The sequence below is a fragment of the Maylandia zebra genome, linkage group LG8 (assembly GCF_041146795.1).
Source record: "Maylandia zebra isolate NMK-2024a linkage group LG8, Mzebra_GT3a, whole genome shotgun sequence".
Classification (NCBI taxonomy): Eukaryota; Metazoa; Chordata; class Actinopteri; order Cichliformes; family Cichlidae; genus Maylandia; species Maylandia zebra.
The window spans coordinates 26,249,603-26,275,580 of NC_135174.1; the positions used below are offsets into that span (position 1 = coordinate 26,249,603).

Consider the following 25,978-nt stretch of genomic DNA (forward strand, 5'->3'; position numbering starts at 1 on the left):
AGATTTAGCATGTGGTGAAAGCCCTCCAGCAGGCCACTGGTGTGAATGTCTCTGACCAAACAATGAGGGTGCATGAAATGCTACACATATAAAGGCTAATTTACACCACTGAGCCCTGCTCTCAAAAGATGACATACATGTAACTCTGTCTGTGAAGCCAGATTTTAAAAAATAAGTGCTTACAGTTAAAGTTTTAAAAACATGTTTAGTGCTATCTTCTGTCAGTATGGAACATGACATCACGTGGTTGGTTGCAGCTAATAGATTTACATTAGTTTATAATAATTTTGCAGTAAAATTGTACATTGTCTCCTCCATGTATTACATTTGTTGTTATTGTTCCTCTTGAAATAAAGTTGGAGGAAAAAGAACTTGTGCTTATGTTAGCTAACTAGTGGCAGAATCGATAACTCGGAGGAAAATAAAGACACTAAAATGAAAAGTCAGTTTAAGGGGATCACTTTGGTGCTGCAACAATGAGTTTTGTGTTAAAACCCAGGATATACTGTCCACTTTCACTGACTGTCTCTTCAGCAGTAAGTGGCTGGTCGCTGTCAGGGGTGGACACTCCAGGCCTCAAGGGCCGGTGTCCCTGCAGGTTTAAGATGTGTCCTTGAACCAACACAGCAGATTTAAATGGCTAAATTAGCATCTCAACATGTCCTGAAGTTCTCCAGAGGCCTGGTAACGAACTAATCATGTGATTCAGGTGTGTTGACCCAAGGTGAGATATAAAACCTGCAGGACACCGGCCCTCGAGGCCTGGAATTGCCCACCTCTGGGCTAGCTGCACCTATACGGGAAAATCCAGCTGTTAGCCGTAATGTTCTGTGTTGTAAAGCTATTTAAAAGTAAGAAGAGTGTGTAGAGTCTTTGAGCCAGGTGACAGGTGGTTCACGGACCCACAGAAACGGATTTTTCCTCCTCTGGCAGAGGATCAGTGCTATTTTATGCAATAAAATAATCTTTCTCTACTCAAGCATATCAAGACAGTTCACAACATAACATCCCCCTACATGCACACCACACCAGAAATATAACCAAGTTTCTTACCGAAGCAGGATCGGGAATCCCATCAGACCCCATGCAGGGAAAGTAGGTCGATGTGTGCGAAGGGGGGGCGGACTCTCCGAGGAAAAGTTACTACAATTTTGGGGACCTTATGTGTTTTTTTTCTCCCATCATCTCACTGAGCGGATTACTTCATATTAGAAGTGAGGAGAAGCAAAGCCCAAATGTAAGTGAAGGAGATTGTAACATGGAGATTTTTTTCCCTTGCGGAAATGCTAATGGATGTTAGGGTTTCCAATCGTCTTCGGTAAGAAACTGCTGTTTTTGGTGTGACACGCATGTTGTAAACTGTTTGATTGTTTTTGGAAAAGCGCAAATATTTTATTGCGTAAAATAGCACTGATCGCATTTTGGCGACATCTGCTTTGCTCGCTGATTGCACTTCTCGGTGTACCCGCTGTGTTGACATTTCTGCATACATGTCAGGGCCATGCAATGCGTTAATTCGCATGCCCACGTATGCGCACTGTAGAAAACCACGTGTATATGAGTCCTCAGCTCATCAGGGTGCCATAGGATAATTGCCATTTCTATCAAATGATGTCACTTCCTCTCCTTTCTAACACATTGCCATGTCCACATCAGTATAGATATACAGCATGATAACATTCAGGAACGTTAGATGAGCAGGTCTTATATTTCACTTGAAAGTTTATCTCTGTTAGACGGATACATCGACATGTTTGACTATCTTTAAGAGGACATTAAATATCTTTAATAGACATCTTACCTTTCAGTTTAAGAATCACAACTAATGCCTGATTTAGATGTTAAATTCGCACCATAGTATGACATCCACCTTCCCAGAATTATAACTACATGTAACAGAGATGCAGACCTGACCTGTGAAAAGCAGATTTGGCATCAATATGCAGTGTATCCACAGTAAATTGATTAGCACTAAGATAATAACTTTATCACAAAGTAATTGGGCCTAAGTCCATCTAGCTTGTTCATAAGTTAATGCAATAGCTAGTATTCTGCCAGTGTAGACATATGCTGCTTTCTCTTTTCATAGTTCTGACAATATGCATATGAACTGAGTGTCAGTTAAGGCCTTTTCTCTGTATGTCAGTGAAAGTAATGTGACCGACGTGTTCAGCTCACTTTCACAGCTCTGTGACGCAGATCCACTGCAAGTATAAATGCAAACACTGAAGTCACCCACTATGGGAAAGATTGTATGCACCGCTATAAATTGACCAAACCATACCTTGACCTGAAACTAATTCTCTCACCTTAAAACCAACTCCTTACCATTAACTGGGTGTCTGAAGGGGTGTGAAAAATAGTTTTTTTATTTGTTTCTTTGGTTTCCTGTGACCAATGATACAGCTTTTTCCTATGACCCACTCATTTTTGAATGGTGAAGACTGCAACCTACAATTTACACATTTTTTTTTTTAAAATCAAATCAAATCTGCACAATCTGTACATTACATTAGTATCTCCCTAAAGTTGCCATCTTTTGAAACATCTCTTCTTTTCTACCTCAAAACCTGTCCTTCCAATCCACTTCGAAATTGGCACTTGTACTACCAGGGTCTGAGGAAGTACAGTATTAGCTTGGGATCCTTTGGATTAGTGGGTCCTAAAAGCTATTACCAGGACTCTCTCGTAATAGCTTTTCTTTATTACGAGAGACCATCGTCTATGTCAGAGATAGCCAAACATACATGCCTGCATCTGTATGCATGTGTACCTCTCTCCCTATCTCTGAGAAGACAGTCACAGATATGAATCTATTGAAAGTTTTAACGTAAGCAGTCATAATGCTTAAATGTCAGTTTAAGCACAGCAACTAAAGTCTGAGTTATAGTACTATGTTAAATCTAGGCCATAGTCTAACATCCACCTTCCCAGAAGTCTAATGGCATGTTGCAGAAATCCATACTTTAACAACTATAAAAGGTCTGCAATAACTTTCATGTGTAAAGAACTAAACAATGAAGTTTTCCACTTTGCCAGGGATTGCACAGTGTGCTTTAAATTAAGTGTAAGTGTCAAACCAAAACCTTACCCTGAACCTCATTCTAACTCTAACCTGAACAACAAGTTCATTAAACAGGTGTCTGAAGGGGTGTGAAAAATATTTTATTTTTTCTCTTTGGTTTCCTGTGACAAATGATATTAGTCACTCACTCATGTTGAGAAAGCTGCAACCTAGAGTTTGCAAGTCCTCCACAGTCATGTTTTGAACAGGCACAGCTATTTAAATAGTGTCTCCCCTTTTTCAAATATGCAAAATTCTTATCAATTCCCATCCCTAGTCCTGGGGATATCCTCCCAGATCTGGACCAGGGCATCACTGAGCTTCTGATGAGACTGAGACACAACCTGGCGGTGTAGAATGGACCAAAACACAATGGTGCTCTGTTGATTTAGGTCAGGCTTGTGGGGTCCAGTCAGTGTTATCAATTCTTTAATCCTCCAGGAACTGCCTATTTGCCATATGAGGCTGGGCATTGTCATGCATCAGGAATGTTGCTTCTCCAGACCCTTTGACGTCTGTCATATGTGCTCAGGGTGAACTTGCTCTCATCTGCGAAAAGCACAGGTCGCCAGTGGTGGGCCTGCCAGTTCTGGTATTCTATGGCAAAATCCAGTCTGGCAACACAGTGCCGGGAAGTGAGCACAGGGCCCTCTAGAGGACGTTAAGTCCTCAGGCCACCCTCATGAAGTCTGTTTCTGATTGTTTGGTCAGAACCATTCACGTTAGTGTCCTGCTTTGTAGTTATGGTAGTGCTCATCCTGTTCGTCCTTGCACAAAGGAGCAGATACTGGTCCTTCTGATGGTTAAGGGTTTTCTACAGCCCTGTCCAGCCCTCGTAGAGTAGCTGCTTATCTCCTGGAATCTCCTTCAGGAAATCTTCTGCCAGTGGCACATATTGATGTTGGACTACCTGTGTAATCTCTGCAGGGGCCAGGTATCATCTCGTTATACCAGTAGTGACACTGCCCCTAGCCAAAAGCAAAACTAGTGAAAAAAGATACATTTTTTTCTTGCCCAAGGATACTTGACATGCAGACGAGGAGCCAGGGATCAAACCACTAACCTGATCAGTAGGTGACCTGCTCTACCTCCTGAGCTGCAGCCACAATGATGAAGTTAAGGCCTTGAGTTTGACTCCACTATCTGGCCGGGACCTTTCTACATGTTCTCCCTCTGCTTGCATGGGTTCTCTCTGGGTACTCCGGCTTCCTCCCACAGTAAAACGATATGCAACCAGGGTGTACCCTCCTGTCCTTTGATAGCCAGGCTAGACTCCAGAAACACGAGAGAATGGATGTTTGTGCAGTGTGTAATGCTGAATTCACTATGACCCCAGCTGTACAAGTGCCAAGTTTGAAGTGGTTTGGATGGACAGTTTTTCAGATAGCTAAAGTACAGTGTTTCAAAAACAGGGCATCTATAAGGAGACACTAAGGAGACCTACAGGTTGTGCACATTTAATTTGATTAATGAGATGTGCAGAACATGCTGATTATAGGTTGCAACTTTCTCCATTCAACATGAGTGGTTCGAAGAAGGAAACTGCATCATTTATCACAGGAAACCAAAGGCACAAATAAAAGACTATTTTTTTCACACCCCTTCAGACACCTGGTTAATAGTAAACACTTGGTTTTAAGGTGAGAAAATAGTTTCTCCTACTGCGGCATGTTTTCTTTTATGCTCATAACATCCTTCGTGTTCAGGGGGCAGCAGAAGTGAAGAGGAGAAGGAAATATTCCAGCTGTGTGTCACACATCTTCCAAGTGTTATGGTATAGTCGTATTATGGAAAGCATCTTTTAAGCTCCTTCCCCTGCTGCAAAAGAAGTGCAGTAAAAGCCTTGCTTAATTATAAACAATCTCAAGTCTATTTCTTCTTTTATGTCCAGAAACTTCCAGTGGTCTTTTAAAAGAAAGGGCATCTCATAATAAATGCAGTCCCAGTAAAAACACAGTCATGATATCACCAGTTTAATGTAATGTATAAATACAGTATGTGCAGATTTCCAACCAGCTGGATACTCATTTTCCTATTAATGACATATAAACAAAGGATAATATATTATCTCCTCTTTTAAATATGTGATTACTGAACATTTGTAACTCTTATTTAGATTACAGGTCAAAAACACATACAAAAATGTTAATAATATATATTTTTTGGGAAAAAAAATTTCAATGATAACATAACTAAAGCAGACAAATTCTGTCTTTGACTTTAGTTAGGCAAAAGGAATTGAAATTCTCAATCAAGAATCTCTTATGCCAGAATGTCCTGAGCCACGATAAGCAAACGTTCTCATAAAGAGGAAGCAACAGATATCAAGTTGGAGTACTTCATTTTTTGGACAGTTAAATATATGTTGTATAGTGTAGCCCAGGGGCAACCCCAGGCCTCGAGGGCCAGTGTCCTGCAGGTTTTAGATGTGTCCTTGATCCAACACAGCTGATTTCAATGACTAAATTACCTCTTCAACATATCTTGAAGTTCTCCAGAGGCCTGGTAATGAACTAATCATTTCATTTAGGTGTGTTGATCAGGGTGATACCTAAAACCTGCAGGACACCGGCCCTTGAGGCCTGGAGTTGCCCACCCCTGGTGTAGCCTGAAGTTAGATTTGCCTGGATAAAGAGTCTGTTGTAACATATAAACTGAGGTTTCACAGTGGTTCTCCAGTGGAGTCAGGGTGTGCCAAAGGATACACACAGTATTTTTCTATTATCCATAAAATTGTGGAGTGTCAATGAAAACTGAGCACAGATGGGAATCAATAGAACCAGCTGTTTTTGTCCATTACTATCTAAACATAGATTGTAATGGATAGTAATGCACCTTGTAGGTGGTCCCTGTGTCTGTGTGTGTGTAGGTGTGTCTGAATTAAAGGTCTGCTTAGATGTTCAAAAGTTTTGAACCATTGGAATCAAATTCTATACTCAATATAGAACATTTGCACACATAGCAGTTAAGGACACTGTTTTTTATATTTAAAGTCATGTGTTTTTCCAGTTTCTAGAACTATATATGTATATATTCTTTACACTCTTTTTGCTCTATTTTGGTCTCCACCACTCCACCAAATTTTTTCTCAAACTCAATTGCAATAGATCAAACTATCACAAAGCAGCATCCTGATAGAAACACCACAGAGAAAAGCAATTTTTAAGTCTTAAAGAGTTTAGAGTTTGTTGGGGGGGAAAAGAAATTCACATAAAAACAGCATATTGATTTAAGTAATCTAAAAAATTAAATGAATAAGATTTTATTGTATTTCCATTAATGTTTGTTGGGTATCTGAGGATTCCCATGAGCCAGTCACGGGTGTGCAGAAGAATCAAGAACAGATCCGCAGCACTATCTTCACTCTCCGAGTGGTTCATACGTGCTGTCCAGAATATCCACGGCTGAATATCCATGATCTCGTCCTTTCATGTGGTTTTGTCCACTCATTTCTGCAGTCTCATCTCATCACCACAGAGTTAAGTTTTCAAGATTAGCAAACCCTGGATTCTCTCGAAGTTTCCAGTAAGTCCCGTTTGTCAACCACACGTCCCGTCCAGAGGAATCTTTGGATCTCCTGATGATGTAAAATAACCATAAAGAATAATAATTTGCACACCGGCATTTCTACAGTTCATGAATTTGCATGTTGTTGATGGCAGAAATGATTTTAAATGTTTAAATAATGTTACTGAAGTTACAAAGTTACCATATAAAGCTGCAAGAACTGAATGGACTGTAAGTATTTTTACTGAATGATTTATCAGAGGTGTGGACTCGAGTCACATGACTTGGACTCGAGTCATTAATTTTATGACTTTAGACTTGACTTGAAAAAATGTTCTAAGACTGTGACTTAACTTGGACTTTTACACCAGTGACCTGGGACTTGAATTGGACTTGAACCGGTTTACTTGAAAAGACTTGATATTTCACCCCAAATCTAAAATTTAACACACATATTATATAGAAAGTGTGCACCATTAATTCAATTCATTCATTCATTTATTCCAACCACACTCCGTACGTATGTGTGCATGAGCTGTAGCACAGCAAATCAAATTAACCAGATTTTTTTTAAGAAGAAAACAAACGCTCAAAAATGCTGCAAGGAGTTATTATTTTCAGGTACATAAACTATGAAGTAGTCAACAAAAAAACGAAATGCAATATGCAAAACATGCAAGCAGAGAATCACAGACAGCGATGGAACAACTTCCAACTTTGTCCGACAGTTGAAGTTGCATAAAGAACGGTAGGTGGTGCTTCTCTTTTGCTACGATGAGATAGCTGACTTCATCTAACTTTGTGATGTCAACTAACTTTAATGTGTATGATATTTTTGTCATGCTATTTTAAAGCCGGTCCTACAAGCGCATCCAAGAATAACATGCAACTTATCTCAGAATTGTCGGTGAAAATTATTCTTGGAGCTAGGTTTAATTGAGCTGCATTTTATAGAGGTGCAATTTCACAATTTGTGTATATTTTCTAAGTTCACTATTTCGTCATGTGTTGAGAAAAACAGATTTAAAAATCACATGGTCTAATATTTACATGTAGCATATAACTGCGACATTTTTTTTTTTTTTTTTTTTTTTAAAGACTCGAAAGGACTTGAAATTCAAAGTTTCAGACTTGTGACTTTACTCGGACTTTTACACCAGTGACTTGAGACTTGACTCTGACTTGCCTGACATTACTTGAGACTTGAGGATAAAGACTTGAGACTTACTTGAGACTTGCAAAACAATGACTTGGTCCCACCTCTGTGATTTATCCATGTACTAAAGCAAATTTCAGTCTATGGAGCTGCCTGCTTTTTCCTCTAAAAGCAGTTGTTTTTAAATGTGGCACACAAATAACCTGAACTGTACAATTACTTCAAATATACAGACACAAAGATATAACCAAATATCAAGGTTGGAAGACTACAATTAAGATAAATGGAAATTATCAATGAACCTGGATTTTAAAGGGAATTGACTTACTTGAAAAAACGAGGAACATGCTCTTCATCCCTTTTGCCGAGCTCTTTTCTCCGCTCTCTCTGCATTTCTTCAATCTCGTCCTTCTTTATGTCAGCTTCATCCACCCTTCCATCCTCCAGCATTCTGCAAGAAGGTGACATCAAGCTTACACCATATTTACTCCGTGTTTCTGGATGATTTTAGCTTGTGCTACACTATAGTCTGTACAGTATTGCAGAGGAGTGCTGACTTTTACATACAAAGCCATTCTTACCTGGCTCCTCCTACGTAGTTGTGAAAACAACCATTATGGCCTTTACAGCCATTGCTCTCTTTCCCCTGAATGCACAGAAGGACTTTAAAGTGCTAGGGGAGTTTTCTGTTTGCCATGTGACAACAGCTACACATCCTTGATGTGAATCTCCTCTTCATCCACATCCCAAAGATGCTCTGTTGGAGTGGGATCTGGTGACTGTGAAGGCCACTTGAGGCCATTTGAACTCACTTTCATGTTAAAGAAACCAGTTTTAAATTGTTGTGAGCTTTGTGACCTGGTGTGTTATTCAGCAGGAAGCAGCCATCAGAAGATGGGTACAGTGTGGTCATAAAGGGATGGGCATGGGCAGGAACAATACTTGTTTAGGCTGTGATGTTTAAATGATGGTCAGCAGGCCTAAAGTGTGTCAGGAAAATATCCCCCACACCAGCAGCAGCTTGAACTGTTGATGTAAGACAGGATGGATCTATACCACAGGTGTGGAACTCCAGGCCTCGAGGGCCGGTGTCCTGCAGGTTTTAGATGTGTCCTTGATCCAACACAGCTGATTTAAATGGCTAAATTACTTCCTCAACATGTGTTGAAGTTCTCCAGAGGCCTGGTAATGAACTTTCCCAATCTACTGTTGTCCAATTCTGGGGAGTCTGTGTGATCTGTTTCCTGTTCTTAGCTGAGAGGAGGGGCACCCAGTGTAGTTTTCTGTTGCTGTAGACCAGGGGTGTCGAATTCCAGGCTTCGAGGGCCAGTGTCCTGCAGGTTTTAGATATCACCCTGGGTCAACGCACCTGAATCAAATGATTAGTTCATTACCAGGCTTCTGGGGAACTTCAAGACATGTTGAGGAGGCAATTTGGCCATTTAAATCAGCTGTGTTGGATCAAGAACACATCTAAAACTTGCAGGACACCGGCCCTCGAGGCCTGGAGTTCGACACCTGTGGTGTAGACCATCTGCTTCAAGATTAAACATGTTATGATTTCAGAGATGCACTTCTGCCTACCTTGGTTTTAACAATTTGTATAATACTCTCTGTGACTAGGAGTCAGTTTCTGAACCCAGTGTCACAGAGTTGTTCTTAAATACCCAGTGCTTAAATCACATTTCTTCCCCATTCTGATGCTGGGTTTGAACTTCAGCTGGTCGTCTTGACTATAACTGCATGCCTAAATGCCCCGAGTTGCTCCCATGTGATTGGCTTTTTAGATATTTATTTCTGTTAAGGAGCAGTTGAACAGGTATGCCTAATAAAGTGGGCAGTACATGGATCTATCTACTTGTAGATAGATAATATTCCAGAGCATTGTAATGGACCACAGCTGTGTTCAAATCCCATCTAGTATTGTTTTGGTTTTCCCTTTTTATTTTTTGCATTGGAAAGATTTCTGACCTTTGGTCTGGGCGCAGGCGCGTATCTGTAGGAGGCAGAAGAGGCTTCAAGTCTGAAGGGAGTTCATTCAACTCCATGGCAAAGCTGGAGAAACCATAATACAGCAGGTAATCCTTTGGCTGTTGATCTGTGGGGTGATAGAAGCCTCTTAGGTGAACTGAGGCACAAACGTGACACTTGGCTTTATCCTGATTAGCTATTTTGGTAGAAAGAGTACCTAATCATCTCACTTAACCTCCATTTAAACTTCTAAAGAGACGTTTTTGCACCCACCACGTGACTCAGACTAAAAAGAAATGATGGTCAAAACTAAACAGACAACATTTAAGGAAGCATGTCTTAGTTATTTAGGACTCACTTGGCTTCCAGATGCATTTTGGAGTCGGCAGAGTGTCACAGAAGATGCCTTCATGCCACAGACCTCCAAACCGGTGAATGGCACTCCCACTTTGGTCCAACACCACACCCTGAACCTCATTCTTATTCGTTTCTGAACCCCAATAACGAGACTGCGGCAGAAGAAAAACCTGTTAATCTCGCATCTAAAGAGTGTAAGACACGAGCGCTGTGAGTGGTCCCTCACCTTGACAAAAGTAATCTTGCATGTGCAGATGTTACTTTTGAGGTTTTTGATGATGACCTCTCCATAATGCTCCAGATAGCGCTGCTGGCTGAAGACGTTATGGATGCAAGTCGCTACTTTGTTCCACTCATAGTGGTCAGCATACCTGAGGAAAACCCACAAATGCAGAATATTTGGTCATCACTGACACAGATGGTCAATTTTAAATAAAAAAAAGATGGCAAATAATTCTGATTGCAGCTTTTCAAAAGTGAGGATTCATACTTTTATTTGGGTTTTTTAAGGTTTTGAACATGTGTAATTTTAAAAAAAAATCAGTTTCCAGCAGCGACACTGAGTTTAGACACAGCACAGGAGTCCACAGTATCCAGACTGTGGCGAAACAATTCACGGGTATGACCAAGTGTTTTATTCTTTTTCGTTTAAGAAGTTTTTCTCATGGCAATGTAAAGCTTAACTACCATCCTAAGGTGTGGCCCTGAGGGTGAACCACTGGAATTATGGCACCTCAGATGGTGTGCCAGCTCAGTGCTTTGAAATCACTTTCTTTACAAAGCCAAACCAACTGCTGTTCACTGAATACTCTACTCATTCGATTTTCTGGCTATATTATTGCCCCTAAAATGGAATTTTAGTTGGAAAGCTACCTTTCTGACACAGTGGGAAAGACGCAGATGTGCTAGTGTAAATGGTCTCACAAAAAGCTGCTATGCCCCACCTGGAAGTGGGTAGCATCCAGGGCCCGTATCCCTAAAGATTCTGAGAATCCTCTCAGAGAGCTCCTAACTTAACCTAAAAATTCCTTGCCAGGAGTTTTAGCTTAGAAGTGATTCCAGAACATTTTCAGTGAACTCTGAGCAAGGAATGGATGGAAAATCCTATCTTAGTGAGGAGGTGTGGTTGACCCCGTTGCTAGGTATGAGTCATCATTTCAAAAGCCGTGATTGGTTGATCCTACAAGTTTGATGGAAATGAGCTTTTGGTGATAATGAGCAAAGGATATACCCTCAAATCAATAAACATAATTATACACTCTAATCTTATGCTGACTGTAATTGTAAATAATATTTCACATTCAAGAAAATATCTGGAAAATGAATAGTAAGCTGTAGGGGTTATAGCCTAACATTAGAATCTAAAATATGTGAAAACTTAAACTCATTACACCCTGTTCAAATAATGATTTGTGTCTTATTTGCTCATATTAATATCCTAGCTGACATATTTTGTACTTTCACTCCCATATGGACCCTGTTGAAAACAAGATGGCCTATCTCAAGGGGCTGTCATTAATGAAGTAGAAATCACAACGTTACAAGTCCAGTGTGGTCTTAACGAGGGTAACACGGCTCAGTCCTCTTCCCTGCTCTTAGCAGATCTCGCCTTAGGAGCCCTTTTAAGCGTTAGGAATCTTGAGGAATAGCTTTTATATTAACTGGGATTGTCGTGTCACTTTTAGGGGAAATTCTAAGAAAACGTCATGACTCTGAGAATTTTCTTAGAATTTGGCCGCTAGGAGCCACTTTTTGCACAAAGATTCTTTAGGGATACGGGCCCAGATGTCTAAGTCACACCACACCACCCACACTTCCCATGTGTGGGACTAATAAAGGTTATCTTATCTTTGTATTTTATATCAGGAGCTTCTCATTGCATCTCATTTTAGCTAAACATTTAAATCTACCAACAAAATTTTCAAATATCAACAATCGCTGGTTGGGTTCTTTTATAATATGTCAGCCAGAGAGGAAAAATTGAAAATAAAGCCAGATCGTTTACCTCGGCAGAGTCACGTTTACCATTCCTGTTGGCAGGATCTCCAGCGACTTTCCCCAGAATTTATTTTTCCATCGCTGGTCTGTTCAGATGTAAGAAAGTATTGGTGACACTATACAATATACTCACATCCTTCCTAAAAGCATAATTAAGTCAGAAGACAGAAACAGCTAGTTACAACAGATAAAGAGAGTGTGCTGGTTTGATAAAAGAAGTTGTTCACCTTGCCAGAAGGAGAAGTTCTCTGAGTCAGCATGGCAGGCAGAGATGGGAGGATGGTGGCAGACCTGGGCAAGTACAGAGACTTCATCACAAAATTATGTCTTAACTATTTCATCCTCAACAATGAAACAAAGTTCCCAAGTTAAAAAAGCAGGAAACATTGTGTCCATTTAATACATCTTCCTCATTAAACCAACAGATTTACCTGCAGCAATTTTACCTGTATGCACTACAAAACCAAATCCTATTCCACCGACACTTTCCCACCAACCAATCTAGAGCCGGTTCCATGCATTCAATCCAAAAAACTAGAAAATTGACAGCCCAGACTAAAGACTCTACCCCGATCCTCTTACCATTGAAATTACCTAGATTTCTAATTCAGATTAGGATTGCTAATTAACACTGTCTGTTGAATATGTGGTTCTTAAAAAGCACCAAGGCAGAACTAATGCCGCACCAGCACTAGTGTTAGTATCAGCCTTTCATTTGCTGCACTTCATGGTATGGTTCATGCTCTAAGAAAGCGTTTCCCAAACGGTGTGACCTGAGGCAAGTTGAGGTATGCGGTGGGATTTTGTATCAACCGTACGATGCATAACAAATTTATTCGATTTTACAAAGATATTTAAAGAGATATTTCAGAGATCTGTCAAAAACCTGTTCAAAAGTAAAAAATTATTATTGATAGGCTTAGACAAACTGCATGCATTTTTTATACCCAAATATAAGCTGGAACACTGGAGTTCTCTAAATTAAAAAGAATAATCATTAGCTCTATGATTATCTATTATTAATTAATTAGATTATCCTTCCTAATTCATCTTTTCCTACTTTTCTATATCTGTTCAGCTGTATAAATATCCCTTCTAGGTAACTGAGTGTTTTCCGCGTATAAAGATAACCATGATACACCTGATTAAGATACCTGCTCACTGATGAGGCGGAAACCTCGGTCCTCTCTGATACACTCGTAGGTCTCCCCCAGAATCGGGTTAACGGGCTTGTAGCGGTTCCTGAACGTCGCAGTGGAGTAGCCAGAGATAGCGAAGGCAGCAATGTAAACCTAAACGAGATAAAACACAAAACATAAAAGGTCGCTTTGTTTATCCCCATGTAAAATAATTTTATTTAGTTATTGCTTTCTATGCTATATTTTCTTTCTCTTGCGATTTTAAATATTTCCCCTTTAAGGTCATCTCCTTGTGCATCTCTGGATCACTTCAAAGGCCCCTGTAAGTTCTAACCACCTGCACTTGTCCACCTGGAGTGCATGCTGGATCTGCCCCACTCTGTCAAAATTTCATTTTGGGTAACTGACAGAAAGTTCGATTTGATGAGTAGAGTAAGTGATATACAAAGCTTGTGTTAATGTGGAAAATACCAGTTCATAGCGAAGTGAGAGTTTTAACTTAGGTCACAGTGTGAGAAAGCTGAGGGCTGTTTTTTTATAGGCTGATATGTAGGCAGAGGTCTTTTTGCAAACAGAACAGCCGCCTCTTGCTGGCCATCACAAAGAATGCAGTTTTAAGGCACTTCCTTTAATCTTTTACTACACACATTGAGCTGGACGTATATCTTATGGTATGTTAACTCGTTTTAAGTGTGGACAGACTTACCATCCTCTGGTAGGGGTCTGATGTGTTGTTGGCAGTATCCAGCAGCTCACTGTACTCCAGCTCTTCACACAGCCTCTGCAGCAGGTTAATGGGCTCATTGAGAACAGCTGGCATGGACACTCGAGCCAAGTCTTTACCTGTGAAGAAACAAAACAGAGGGCTCTGAAAACTGCCACAAAGACTCTTTTCTTGCATATTATCAATTCGAGTACTGAGTAAGTCTGGATTCCTGGTTCTTACCTATGTTGTTATAGAGTATGGCCACGAGCCCCACGTGGCTATTGTCAGGACAGTGAACAGGCAGTTTTGTTCGACGTCCAGTGCTCTTGGGAACAACACTGTTGGGAGTCCTGGAAATGCTGGCACGGTACTTCCGGGTAGCTGATGCTGCAATGTTGATTAAAGAAAATAATATTATTATTATCAAGAATAAAAGTACGGCTGGATGTTTCTATTCAGGCAATAACAAGAATAAGAGTCTGCATCAGTGCCAGTGGTTTTCAGGTTGTACATAGTGTGAATTGTTGTTTTAGTTAGTACAATATTCACATCAAAGAGTAGATACAGAAAGAAGAGTAGGTAGAACTATTCAGCAATACTATTCAAGTACATTAAAGCTATTTTTTTTAGGATATAAAAAAAACCCACTGACTTTTTATACACTTTAAACCCTGGTCACTGATACTGGTGTACCCACTGTGTCCTTCCTCCGGCTCAGAATTGGTGGTGCTTCCGTCACTTAGTCCGGATTCATCAGACACCTCAGAGGAGCTGCCCCACAGGATGTCATCACTGGCATCAAAATATTCTGCAGCAGAGTCTGCCACTGAAGGAGGTCCTTGGGATGAATGCCTCACTGCCTCAGGCTGGCACCAGGGGAAGAAAAAAAAAAGGAATGAACAAAGAAAATCAGCCACCAAGTATAAAAAACCAAACAGGATAAAGTGGGACAGAGAGTCCAGATGACAAATCTAACCTGAGCTAATGTGTTAGACTGGTGCATGTTGTTAGCGTCCCAGACTGCCTGCAGCTTCTGCCTCTCCTGGGACAGAGTCTCATGCACCGACTTCAGAGAGTTGAGCACTAAAGGAGCATTAAACAACAGTTTCTGTTGAACAGGAAGGTATCTGTGGCATTTACATATTTTGCAATAAAGCGATTCCCAGGATAAATGTGCTCAAATTAACTTTTGTCTACCGGTAGATGACATATTTGTGTTTATATGTTTCTCTGACCTCGTTGAGACATAGCGTAGATGTCCTGTTGGATTTTCTTCCCTTCGGGCGAATTGACCGTGGAAGGGGAGAGCTGAGAGTACACGTAGTCGGGGATACACGGGACCGATGCACCGAGGTGGGCCGAGTTGCTCAGGTGACTTGAGGACAGCTGTGAAGTGAACAGAGGAAGGACTGTGGTTGATTCCCTTGCTATCTATCTTTGTGTGAGTAGATGTCACTGTTGTGTTGTGTTATCCAGCACAGGTTTAACTAGCACTATGAAGGGAAGTCCCAATGTTTATACCAGGGAATGGGAATGCACCACCAACATACAGAGATCTTCACAAATCTTACTAGTACTGCTGAAAGTGGGAGTCCTGTTTTACTGCCCATCTCAGGTTTGTGCTTACAGAACATCTGAGAGGATCCAAATGATCTTTGGGTCTATTTGGGACATCTGTGTGTTGTATTTGCATGTCACCTTTAGGCCTCTTTGGGTTTGTGAAGACCTCTAATGTTAGGGGTTAACAGAGACTACAAAAGCACCTACAACGGAGCGGAAAGAATAGTTTAATATTGGGGAAATGTGTGCTCTTTTAGATGAGTTGGATGAGTAGACTCCCATCATTGTCTTCACCTGCTGTTGATTTCTTACACCTTTGTCTTATTTCGCTACATAAGTCTTCTTACGTAATTGTCCACATTGTGTGTATATATAGTCATTTTTCCCTCTGTATCCTTTTCCCTGTCTGATTGTCTGTGATTGTGTGGATTTCATACATTAGGTTTTTGCAGTATTCTGTAATTGTTCCTAATAAAGCTTGCTTTTTGTTTCTTTATTGAGCCTATTTATCTACATTAACATGTATTTGTACAAACTAGAATAAAATCTGGAGCTTTTGGGTGTTACACATGATGTTAGTTAGTTAAGATGATGGCTGAATTGCACCGAATTTTTATTATTGTTATTAAATACTCCTATGCTTCTGGCTAATATAAAGACATGGCTAGGAGTGTAATCTATAAAATTACAACATTCTAATCAGTGACATATTAATGTCTTAAATGTGGATGTCTGCTACCACAGTCCTGCAGGTTTTCTGTCTTACAAGCTGCTTACAAATGCATTAATTTGCCATTTTTTAGTTTGATCACTTCCTGTTGTTTGGTAAGAAAGAAAACCTACAAAGCTGTAGAATAGACAGCTGACATTACTGGAGACAGGAAAAGCAGATTTGCTGTAAACAAGTTTGTTCATACATCTTACAGTCATGCCATTGTTATGCTCTTTTTTGTGCAAAACGGTTGATTACATTGTAACCTAGAGTGGAGAGACTCTTTCTCCACCTCCAGGGCTCTAAGAAATATGTTCCAGTCAAGATTAACACAAGAAACCACTCATACATTGTGCTTATACAGCCACAGCGTGAACACCATAGGTGACACATCTTCGGTTGCCGCTACCTGCTGCATTGGTCGCTTTGAGCAACAGCGATGACATCACACAGTCACACCCATTTATGCTCACGTTATGTTACAGCACAGGTAACTGCAGTATTCTCCTGAACAATTGGAGTTCAATATCAGCGCTGGTATAGAAGGAGAGGAGGCCAAACCAGGATCAAAGAAATTGCTGAGTTTTTGGGGGGTTTTTTCAACATTTTGTCCACAAAATCTTTCCAAGCAGTTGCAACAACTCCTATATCATCTTTGAGCTTTTGTACTTTTATATCATTAAAATGTTAGCAAAAACCACGACGATCATACGCCAGATTACAAAAATCGAGAGGTGCACAAGCAGCACCTTAGTCCTCATATGTATAACTAAGGAAGTCTCAACACAGTAGAGAATATGGGTTACACTGGCAGTGCTGTTTTCCTTTTTACCCTGGAAAAAAAACATCATTCATGAAGTTATAATTCATGGTTAGGAAGTCTGCTGTAGAGTGTGACTGAAGAACATTCAAACATTTTTAAGCATGAAGTTGTCTCATGTACTAATAGTGACTCACCGATTTAGTAATCCCACGAATAGGCTTTGGATTAGATTAGAGAAAGGTCCCAAAATGTTACTGAAGAATTGGGATTTCATAAACCCAATATGCTGACTCAATGTATAAATTCAAAAACCAAGATGTACTATATGTCAAATTGAACATGAACATTTAGCAATCTTGTTGATCGTGTCCTTTTTAAGAAAGTGAAGGTTACAGACCATTCTTACCATTCCCAGGGCCTCCACTCTGGACAGTGTGCGGGAATGACCCCAGATCTTCCCTGATTTCGGCTTCTTCGGTTTCTCCAGTGACAGATTCTGCACCAAAAAAGGTTTATTTTCTCATGTGATTATTGCTGGAGACATAATGCAGTATGTACAACATGCTTGAATGATCAGCCTATATGCACCTGTATGCTGATGATCCGTTGCAGGTCTCCATTAGTAAAGGCCTGCCCCACCTCCAGTGCCTGCAGCCTCTGGATTAAGCGGTTTAGCTCAGAAAGGTCCAGATGACAACGGTTCAGCTCTGGCAGGAAATATCAAGGAAGCAAATTTTTTTAACTAATTAATCACAAAAGAGTCCTGCTGGCCACAGAGCTAATATACAGAAATAGCCGTTGCACTGTGAGCGCAAGAAAAACACCTTTTTCTTTAAATCTGGTGGACTGAGACAACAACTTGATGTTTATCAAGTTTTATGCAGATGACTATCCCCTATTAAATGGTGTTAGCATGTTAAAATGACAACAACAACAAAAAAGAAAATTTAACTATATTTTCCCCAATTTAACTCTAAACAGTAACGGGACACAGTAAAATACATTTAAGTAAACTTATTGTACTTTTACCTCATTGTTATTGTTGCTTGCTATTTTTCATGCCTAAAGAATTTGCATACAAAATGTAAGATATAAAAAGTTTACAATATACTTTGATTTAAATCAAACTATCCAACAGTACATACATTATTAATGATAACTAATATTAATTTTAATGTTCCAGCTTTTTCTTTTCAACATTTGTAATAATTGAGATGTGAATGTGATTTTAATAGGTCTGACGAAACTCTGGATAATTGTATTAGGTTTCTTTCACCATTTTATCAATCAGTAATTCAATGAATTTAGTAAATAACACTTGTCTTACTGGAACAGTCGGAAAAATACCTGAACTCCAACCAACCTCAAAAGCAAATGTTAGTTAGACATTTTGCACACCTAATAAATAATCTAATAATAGTCACATAGGACACATTGGTCATTTTTAAGTCACCTACTTTAAGTCTTCTTTTCTGTAAATACTATTTGTGGGTGTTTTATGTGGACACTCAATTATTATATATTATCAAAAAGAGAAAACCAAGTTGAAGAAGAGAGGATGTCAGGCAATATAACCTAATGCTGAAACTTGAAGACTGTACTCAACAAACTGCCACTTTTAGAATCACCTGTTCAGTTTTGTCGTTGCAGCTAGGATTATTAGACAAATACCTTGAACACAGATGTCGGGATTGTGGCTTTGTTGCAGCCAGGCAGACACCTTCGTGTTCACGGCTGTGTTAGCTGACGGCAGCACGCCTGACACTCCAGCTGAATCTGCCATCCCCGTGGCGCTCTGATAAATTAGAGGCAAGAGAACACCGGGTTACTCTCGGTGGCCTGTAACAACTGTGGCTTTCAGTCTGACGTCACTTTCTTACTCCATTATTACCAAATCTCCATTTCCCTGAGCTCGTTCAGCCGCAGTGGGAAGGGACAAAGTGTGGAGGACGCTGCTGTGAAGATGAGCCGCCTCATTCTTCTTGTACAGGCGGTGAGCTTGTAGCTTGGTTACCCAGATGTAGAAGAGTTCATGACTCTTTGCCTTCATATGATACAGAATGTCCTCTGCATCCAAATCAATCCGATTTGATTTCTTGTTTATCGATATTACTGCGAGGCTAACATCTAGCGAGCCCTGGACTCGTCCCCTGGCCACCTGTCAAAAACAAAGTGATATGAAAGCTTGTTATTAAGATTATTTACTGACACTGAATAAATCAGACATCACATTAAAGTTGGGTTAGAGGTGGTGTGGATTGGTTTGAAAGGTCAATCCTTGCATTGTCTGGACAAACATAAAATTTCACTTACATCTTGTTGATTTTTGGAGTAGCGTAAGATCCCTCCTTCCAAGACGAAGTACCGCTGAAAAAGAGATCATCTTTTTTTGAAACTGACGGATTTTAAAGAGACCCGACGTTTGAGCAGCATTGTGAATGAGTGCACTGACTTCTCACCTTGTGCCAGCCTTTAAGTGGCCATTTCCTCCTCTTGAGAAGATATCCTTCACAGATTCCCGGGGCGGTCCTGTCTTGAGGATCGTCACCTGCTCCCTGCATTTCAACCTGAAGGTCGTCAATTACTTCCCAGTCTTTGATAATCTGCGGAAAGTATGAAGAAAAATTAAGTGTCCGATTCAACAGGAAAATTGTCGTTTCTTGCTTACAGTGTAAATAAATGGATAAAGATGAAAGTTTAAATGGATGAATGGAAATATCCTAAAGTTGTAAATTGAAGAAAATCAATCTGCAACTATTTTGATAACCGATTAACCGCTTTAATACTTTTTAAGGCAAAAATTCCAAATATATTTGAAGATTTGTGGCTTTTTTGCTGCATCTGATCATATAAACTGTTCTTTTTTGATTGTTTTTTGATTGTTTATTAGACTGATTAAGTTATGTGACTTTTTAAACATATATATAACTTCAGCAGTCTCAAAACGTCTGGGAGGATGGGGATGATCGAGAGGAAATGTGGAGTTGATGAATATTATTTATTTTCATGTTTTCATAGACCGAACTGTCTGACCTGTCTGGAGTGGCGAGATGACAGAGTGCTGCTGCTCTGAGAGTGGGCTGGCTTGTTCCAGGTGTGGGAAGTCTTCTCCAGGCCGCTTGCCAGCGATTGGCTGCGATTGAGTGAAGATCCAGACAGGTCCATCTCAGAGCGCCGACCTCAGACTCCCCTTCTTGTTGTGAGCGAGTTCTGCTGCGATCTACCAAAATCCCCCTGAAATCAAAGGAAGACCAAGGAGATGATGGTTATTCTGAGAGTACAAGTGCCTACTTCCTTATAATTATTTCCATTTTTAAGCTGTTATAAAGCAGAATTTAAAACAGAAATGAATGCCACATCTGATGAATCAATGCAGGCCCATTGTTCTTAGCCACATAAACATAAAACTGAAAAGCACATCACACATCCACAGCAGTCAAAGTCTAATCAAAAAATAACTGAAATAACCATCACAAGACTTCTTAAGTAGTGATTTCTCAAACATTTACATTTTCACTTGCCAGAGAAAATCTACTATCCTATAATATCAAAAACAAAAAACGGCACCAAACCTTTAAACCAAATCAGTGAACACTGGGCTTGGAGACACTTCCATGTACAATAAGCCTGTTTCCCATTTATTTCCGCCTGATCCAAACTGGCCTTTAAAAGGTAACACCAGCCCTTTAGCAAAGAGTTAGTGCACACTTATTTTAGCTGCAACAAAAATCTATTTTAGCCAAAGTAAGGCAGACAGCCTCTTAACTGGATGTGCATAATTATTTTTTTATTAGTCTTCTAAATATCAGACAAAAGGTCAATTTTTTTCTCATAACCTTAATGTTCTGGGCGACAAATCTAAACAAATCTGAGAAAAATTATCATTTGAGTGTTTAAGATTCTGGCACCTCAAACACCATCAGCTGACGAAGCTCATTTGCTTAAACTGTGTTCTTAAAACATATTTAAATTCCAGTGGTTTAAAAAATATAATTGATCAACTAATCAGTGACAGGTGAAAACTGATATGTTCCTCTGATTATTAAACTTCTCATTGAGACCTGTGATATTAACTGTGTCACATATCATTCCTTCCTTTGACACCTTCCCGTTTCCTGCCTGTATACCCGCTAGCACTATGAATAATAAAAATAAACATAATTATGAGCCTTTAAAAAGTCAGGACTTAAGTGAACAATAAGTTGGCAAACAATCCTGCATGAACAAACAAACAAAAACTTTAAATATATTGATACATTTCTACCTTGATGTCTTATTTTCACCAAATCTTGCATTAGGTCAGTTTAATTTAGTCCTGTATGAAGAGCTGTGAAAGGTGAGAAAGTTCCATGAGCAACAAGTGAAAGTGTTTAACAGACTGAGCAGAGCAGGAGACAAGGAAGGAATCGAAGTAATCCAGTTACCTAACACAGGTGAGAGCTGAGCTCTTGGTTCAAGCCTGCTATCATAAATGCTACCTGGATATAGCACAGCACACCTGAATCCTCCAACCAGATCACTCTGGATCCTAGAGTCAAGCACACTGATTTAGAGCATTTTACTGACCAAAAACCAAAGCCAAAGTTGGAAGATTTATCTAAGAATATGTTATGTTTTATCTTATCATAATGAATACATCACGCTTTAAGGTGCACAGATTTGGGGGGAAATATGTGACAATTTATTATCAACAGTTTTAAGTTTTAACTGGGGGCGATCGTGGCTCAAGAGTTGGGAGTTCGCCTTGTAATCGGAAGGTTGCCAGTTTGAGCCCCGGCTTGGACAGTCTTGGTCGTTGTGTCCTTGGGCAAGACACTTCACCCGTTGCCTACTGGTGGTGGTCAGAGGGCCCGGTGGCGCCAGTGTCCGGCAGCCTCGCCTCTGTCAGTGCGCCCCAGGGTGGCTGTGGCTACAATGTAGCTTGCCATCACCAGTGTGTGAATGTGTGCGTGAATGGGTGGATGACTGGATATGTAAAGCGCTTTGGGGTCCTTAGGGACTAGTAAAGCGCTATATAAATACAGGCCATTTAACTAACAGTTTTAAAGTTTGTATGTTTAGCTCAATAAGGCTAGCTGTTCCTATTTCCCCACCTGCTTCCTCTTCCCGTGATCGCCCTCTGTGTGTCCGTGTGTGTATATACATATAGTCCCAGTTGAGTCTATATTTGGGTCTTCATTCCTGACATGTTTTTATTGTTGTTCTTATAGCAAAATGATTTTAATTTTGTCTTTTAAATCAAAGTTTTTAAGTTTCACAAAAGGCAGGTTTAGTTGTACAAATATAAATAAAATAACATTATATGTCTTAAATTATTATTTTATTATTTTATTTACAAAGACACAAGAGCGAATGCAGATTTCTAATTTAACAAGTTTATTTTGTAGCAGATGCAACATTTTAAATTTGTTTGATTAAAAAAGCAGATGTACCTGGTTCCAGATCTTTAAATGTGTGCACATCCTTAGACATCTGTGGCAGTAAATTTATTACTTTGGGTTTGAGGCTGATGGTTTTTTAAGCTTTCATTTGCTGATATTTAATAGGCCAAGAAAATCTTAATTGACATTTTAATCAGCCTGTGCAGACGTAATTATTTGCACAGGCTGGTTTAACAGCTACTGTATGACTATGACTGGATTGATCTGTTAAGGCAGGGGTGGGCAATTCCAGGCCTCGAGGGCCGGTGTCCCTGCAGGTTTTAGATGTGTCCTTGAACCAACACAGCTGATTTAAATGGCTAAATTAGCTCCTCAACATGTCCTGAAGTTCTCCAGAGGCCTGGTAATGAACTAATCATGTGATTCAGGTGTGTTGACCCAAGGTGAGATCTAAAATCTGCAGGACACCGGCCCTCGGGGCCTGGAATTGCCCACCCCTGTGTTAAGGGCGCCTTCTGGCCCTCCCCCTTAATCTAAATACAAACCACACATCAAACAATCCTGCATCAGTTTGGAGTCATTTGATGACACACCTCTTTAGCAATATGAATCTTTAGAAAAACTCTCAGATGGACTGAGGATCTCCAAATATTTAGCCTAATTAATTTTGGGTAATTAGCTGTTTAAGCAACTTAACACATATGTAGCTAATTAAACTGCTAAAACTACTGGAGGTGGGTGAATCTGTGGCTTCTGGGGGATCCCCGTGCAGTTTGCCTTGTTGGTAATCCACTCTTGTGCAGTGTGTGGCACCATGGCCAATACCGTCTGCAAGGAGAGGATTACCTCTTCTTAATTGGTTTTTCAAGAGATGTTTTTAGCTACTTAGAGTAACCTGGACACGGAGTAACTCGATCTGAAGACGGAGAGCACTGACACAATAATATTAATCATGATTACCACAGAATAACACTTCTATACACTTAATATAAATATATGCCATGGTTTGTTTTACTTAGAATGTTTTATGACTTTCAAGAGCTGCAGAAAAGAAATACTTTTTTTCCAAAGAAAACTCTTCTATTTGTCGTATTTTATGTGTATGTGTTTATGTGTGTTTTATGTATTTGAGTTTAATTTGTGAGTCTGAGAACAAGCTACTAATATTCGTTGTGTTAAAATTTGCATTTTAACACAGACATCACAGTGTCAGTCTGCAGAATCACTGTACAGTTGTGGGAATATAACTTTCATATTTATATTTTTTGACCTGACTGACTTAAAGAAGGTTTCTCGGGTGCAACAAAATGCTTTACAAATCTTTCCAATACACTGTAGTAAGTAATTTTGCCAGTACTGGGATGCTAAGTCAGTGCATTCAATTTGATTTCTGTCTAAATCTATCCAGAAGCAGCCTGCCTTGCTGTTATGTAAGGGCAAGAGAGGATGAGAGTAACTGACCTCAGTACTGAAAGCCTGTGGTGGAAACAGGATGAAAGGATTTGCAGGTTTCTGAGCTTGCTTAGTCAGAAAGGTTCATGCACAATAGTCCGCACTGAGTTTGATTATGATTTCCACTCACATTTTATTTTGGTTTCATGTTCTAGACACAGAAAAATAAAAAACCTCTGTGTATCTCCCATGTTTAGAAGTTATCCTTACAGTGTAAATATCATAGTTGCATACATTTAAACCACTCACACTCCAGTTCATTTAACTCAACTTCCGAACTGCAATAAAACAATAAATAACTCAAAGATGATGAATGGTTATTTGCTGGACTACTGTTTGACCTCATTTGACCCAGAAAACCTAGATAATGCACGCTAATGACGCATGCGCCATTAGCGTGCTGCCTGCTGTAACCTATAATTTCCTTCGGGATTAATAAAGTATTCTGATTCTGATTCTAAAACAATGTGCATGCAGATGGATGAGTGATTTAATGAGCTCACGGGGGGGGGGGGGGGGGGGGAATGGTGGTCAACACAACAAGTCAGCCAAGGTGGCGACTTCATGCATCATGCCTGAGGGTGGAGTTAAGATGCACAGATTATGACTGTTATAATCTCTTGTGTGGAATAAAATACTCTTACCAATAGTGTTCAGGACGCTAGTATATACAAGAAAACGTGCAACTTACATCAAAAAGACTAAATGCTGAGCACGTTTTTGGACTCCAAACTCAGAGGGAATTTTTTTTAAAACACAAAACATTACAAAGGGCAGTGAAACAGTTTTAAAGGTAGATTCTTGTCCTGATCACTTCACATCCTTGGTTAACAAGTCCTTTGTTTCACCTGTAAACTACTGAAGTCTGCATAGGGTCTAATCTGGATTAATATACTACTGCCTCAGCACAACGACAAGTAAAGGTTACTTTCATTTTAATCAAATGCTTTTAGTGTTGTTTCATACATATATATATGTATGTGCAGATTAACATATTCCCATGACGCATTCGCTGTCCAGATTAGACCACACATAACTGCTGAATTACACAGAATACTGGTGGTTATATTCTGTGTTTTCCATTAAGATTTAGCCCAAACTTTCACATTGCTTGTCTGGTATTTTCAAATCTATTTTGGAAAAGCAATTTTTAAAAACTCCCACCTGAAATCCACCTCCGACTCTCATCGTCTGTCCTTCCGCGTCTGATTAATCCGACAAAAGTCTCATTTGGCGTTTAATAATCTGTGAAAACTCAGCATTTCGATGAAAAAATAGCGACAAACGTTGAAACAAAAGAAGTCAGACTGCATGCTTTATCCAGAGACAATCACATAATCTCACCCACCGTGCCCTCTCTGCGGCGGGTGACAGCAGCTCCCTCAAATCCAAGGAGGGCCGTGCGTCGCAGGCGGCGCGCACCATGCGCAATGTGTCCTGCCCATTATCCGCATTAGCTGGAATTACACTGAGAGTCTAGGGCTGTAGTGGAGAGTGAATCTAAGCAGGCTCCTCTCTCTGAACACTCGGTTTACTCATTTTTAGGTTGAAGCTGAGATTAAATGGACAAAACCTGAAGCCTCTTCACACAAACTTATTAATACAGTATTTTAGGGGATATTAATGACCTTTATATGTTAATAACTTCCAGGAGAACACCAGAATGTCTTGATATGGCCTTCTTAATTCTTAATAATTCACAATAAACCATGATTTACCATTTCTTTAATATTATATCTTATTTTAATAGATTCAGTTCTGCAGCTTCTGTCGTTTTGTTAATAAAATCTTAAATTTTTTTAATACGGTTCCTTTTTTTCTGCACTCTAAATTACATTGTTGTACTACTGTTTGCCTGATCTTGTGCAGAGGTGCATACTGTTGAAGTGAAAATGAGTAATATGCATCTCTCCCATTTGACCCAGATTAGCATGCTGTAATCTGTAACATGGAGATTAACTCATCAGATCTGTGACCAGTTGTGTTTATTATGGCTGGAGCTGTTTTTATTATGCCACTTGGTCACAACTCCATCTGGCACTGTACTAAACAAAATCTCCTGAAATGTAAACAGAAGCATTATAACCCCAACCAATGGGAATATGTGATTGGTAGTGTCTGTGAAAAAGTTCTGCCCAGATTTGCATGAAAGTGCGAGAAAGATTTTGCCCAATAATTGGACATTTTGCACCATATCATCACAAATGCCCGT

At 39.8% G+C, this 25,978-nt stretch overlaps 1 protein-coding gene across 5 annotated transcripts; it reads right to left on the minus strand.

The window, feature by feature from the left end:
* Window positions 1-5,021: 5,021 nt before the first annotated feature.
* Window positions 5,022-25,151, minus strand: osbpl7 (oxysterol binding protein-like 7). Of its 5 annotated transcripts, none has more exons than XM_076887701.1 (22): window positions 24,931-25,151; window positions 19,967-20,167; window positions 19,393-19,536; window positions 19,247-19,300; window positions 18,825-19,091; window positions 18,605-18,728; window positions 17,522-17,640; window positions 17,331-17,429; window positions 17,128-17,151; window positions 15,134-15,284; window positions 14,875-14,981; window positions 14,551-14,764; window positions 14,139-14,285; window positions 13,899-14,035; window positions 13,208-13,345; window positions 12,281-12,344; window positions 12,061-12,139; window positions 10,282-10,426; window positions 10,057-10,207; window positions 9,699-9,825; window positions 8,056-8,178; window positions 5,022-6,641 (listed from the first exon to the last, which is right to left on the minus strand). In XM_076887701.1, exons 2-22 carry the CDS (start codon window positions 20,096-20,098, stop codon window positions 6,533-6,535), a joined length of 2,655 nt encoding a protein of 884 aa, XP_076743816.1. In that variant the 5' UTR covers window positions 20,099-20,167; window positions 24,931-25,151; the 3' UTR covers window positions 5,022-6,532. The 5 variants fall into 5 exon arrangements, with proteins under 5 accessions (XP_076743816.1, XP_076743817.1, XP_076743818.1 ...); XM_076887702.1 differs by having other exon boundaries at window positions 17,340-17,429; window positions 24,931-25,150; XM_076887703.1 differs by lacking the exon at window positions 17,128-17,151 and having other exon boundaries at window positions 24,931-25,150.
* Window positions 25,152-25,978: the final 827 nt, after the last annotated feature.

Excerpts from the sequence above, each read along its gene's own strand:
- osbpl7 (XM_076887701.1), bottom strand. The coding sequence starts at position 20,098 with ATGGACCTGTCTGGATCTTCACTCAATCGCAGCCAATCGCTGGCAAGC. Across the intron at positions 18,729-18,824 it reads CTCAGGGAAATGGAGATTTG|AGCGCCACGGGGATGGCAGA; the intron begins GTAATAATGGAG and ends CTAATTTATCAG. Across the intron at positions 12,140-12,280 it reads GAACTTCTCCTTCTGGCAAG|ACCAGCGATGGAAAAATAAA; the intron begins GTGAACAACTTC and ends ACATCTGAACAG.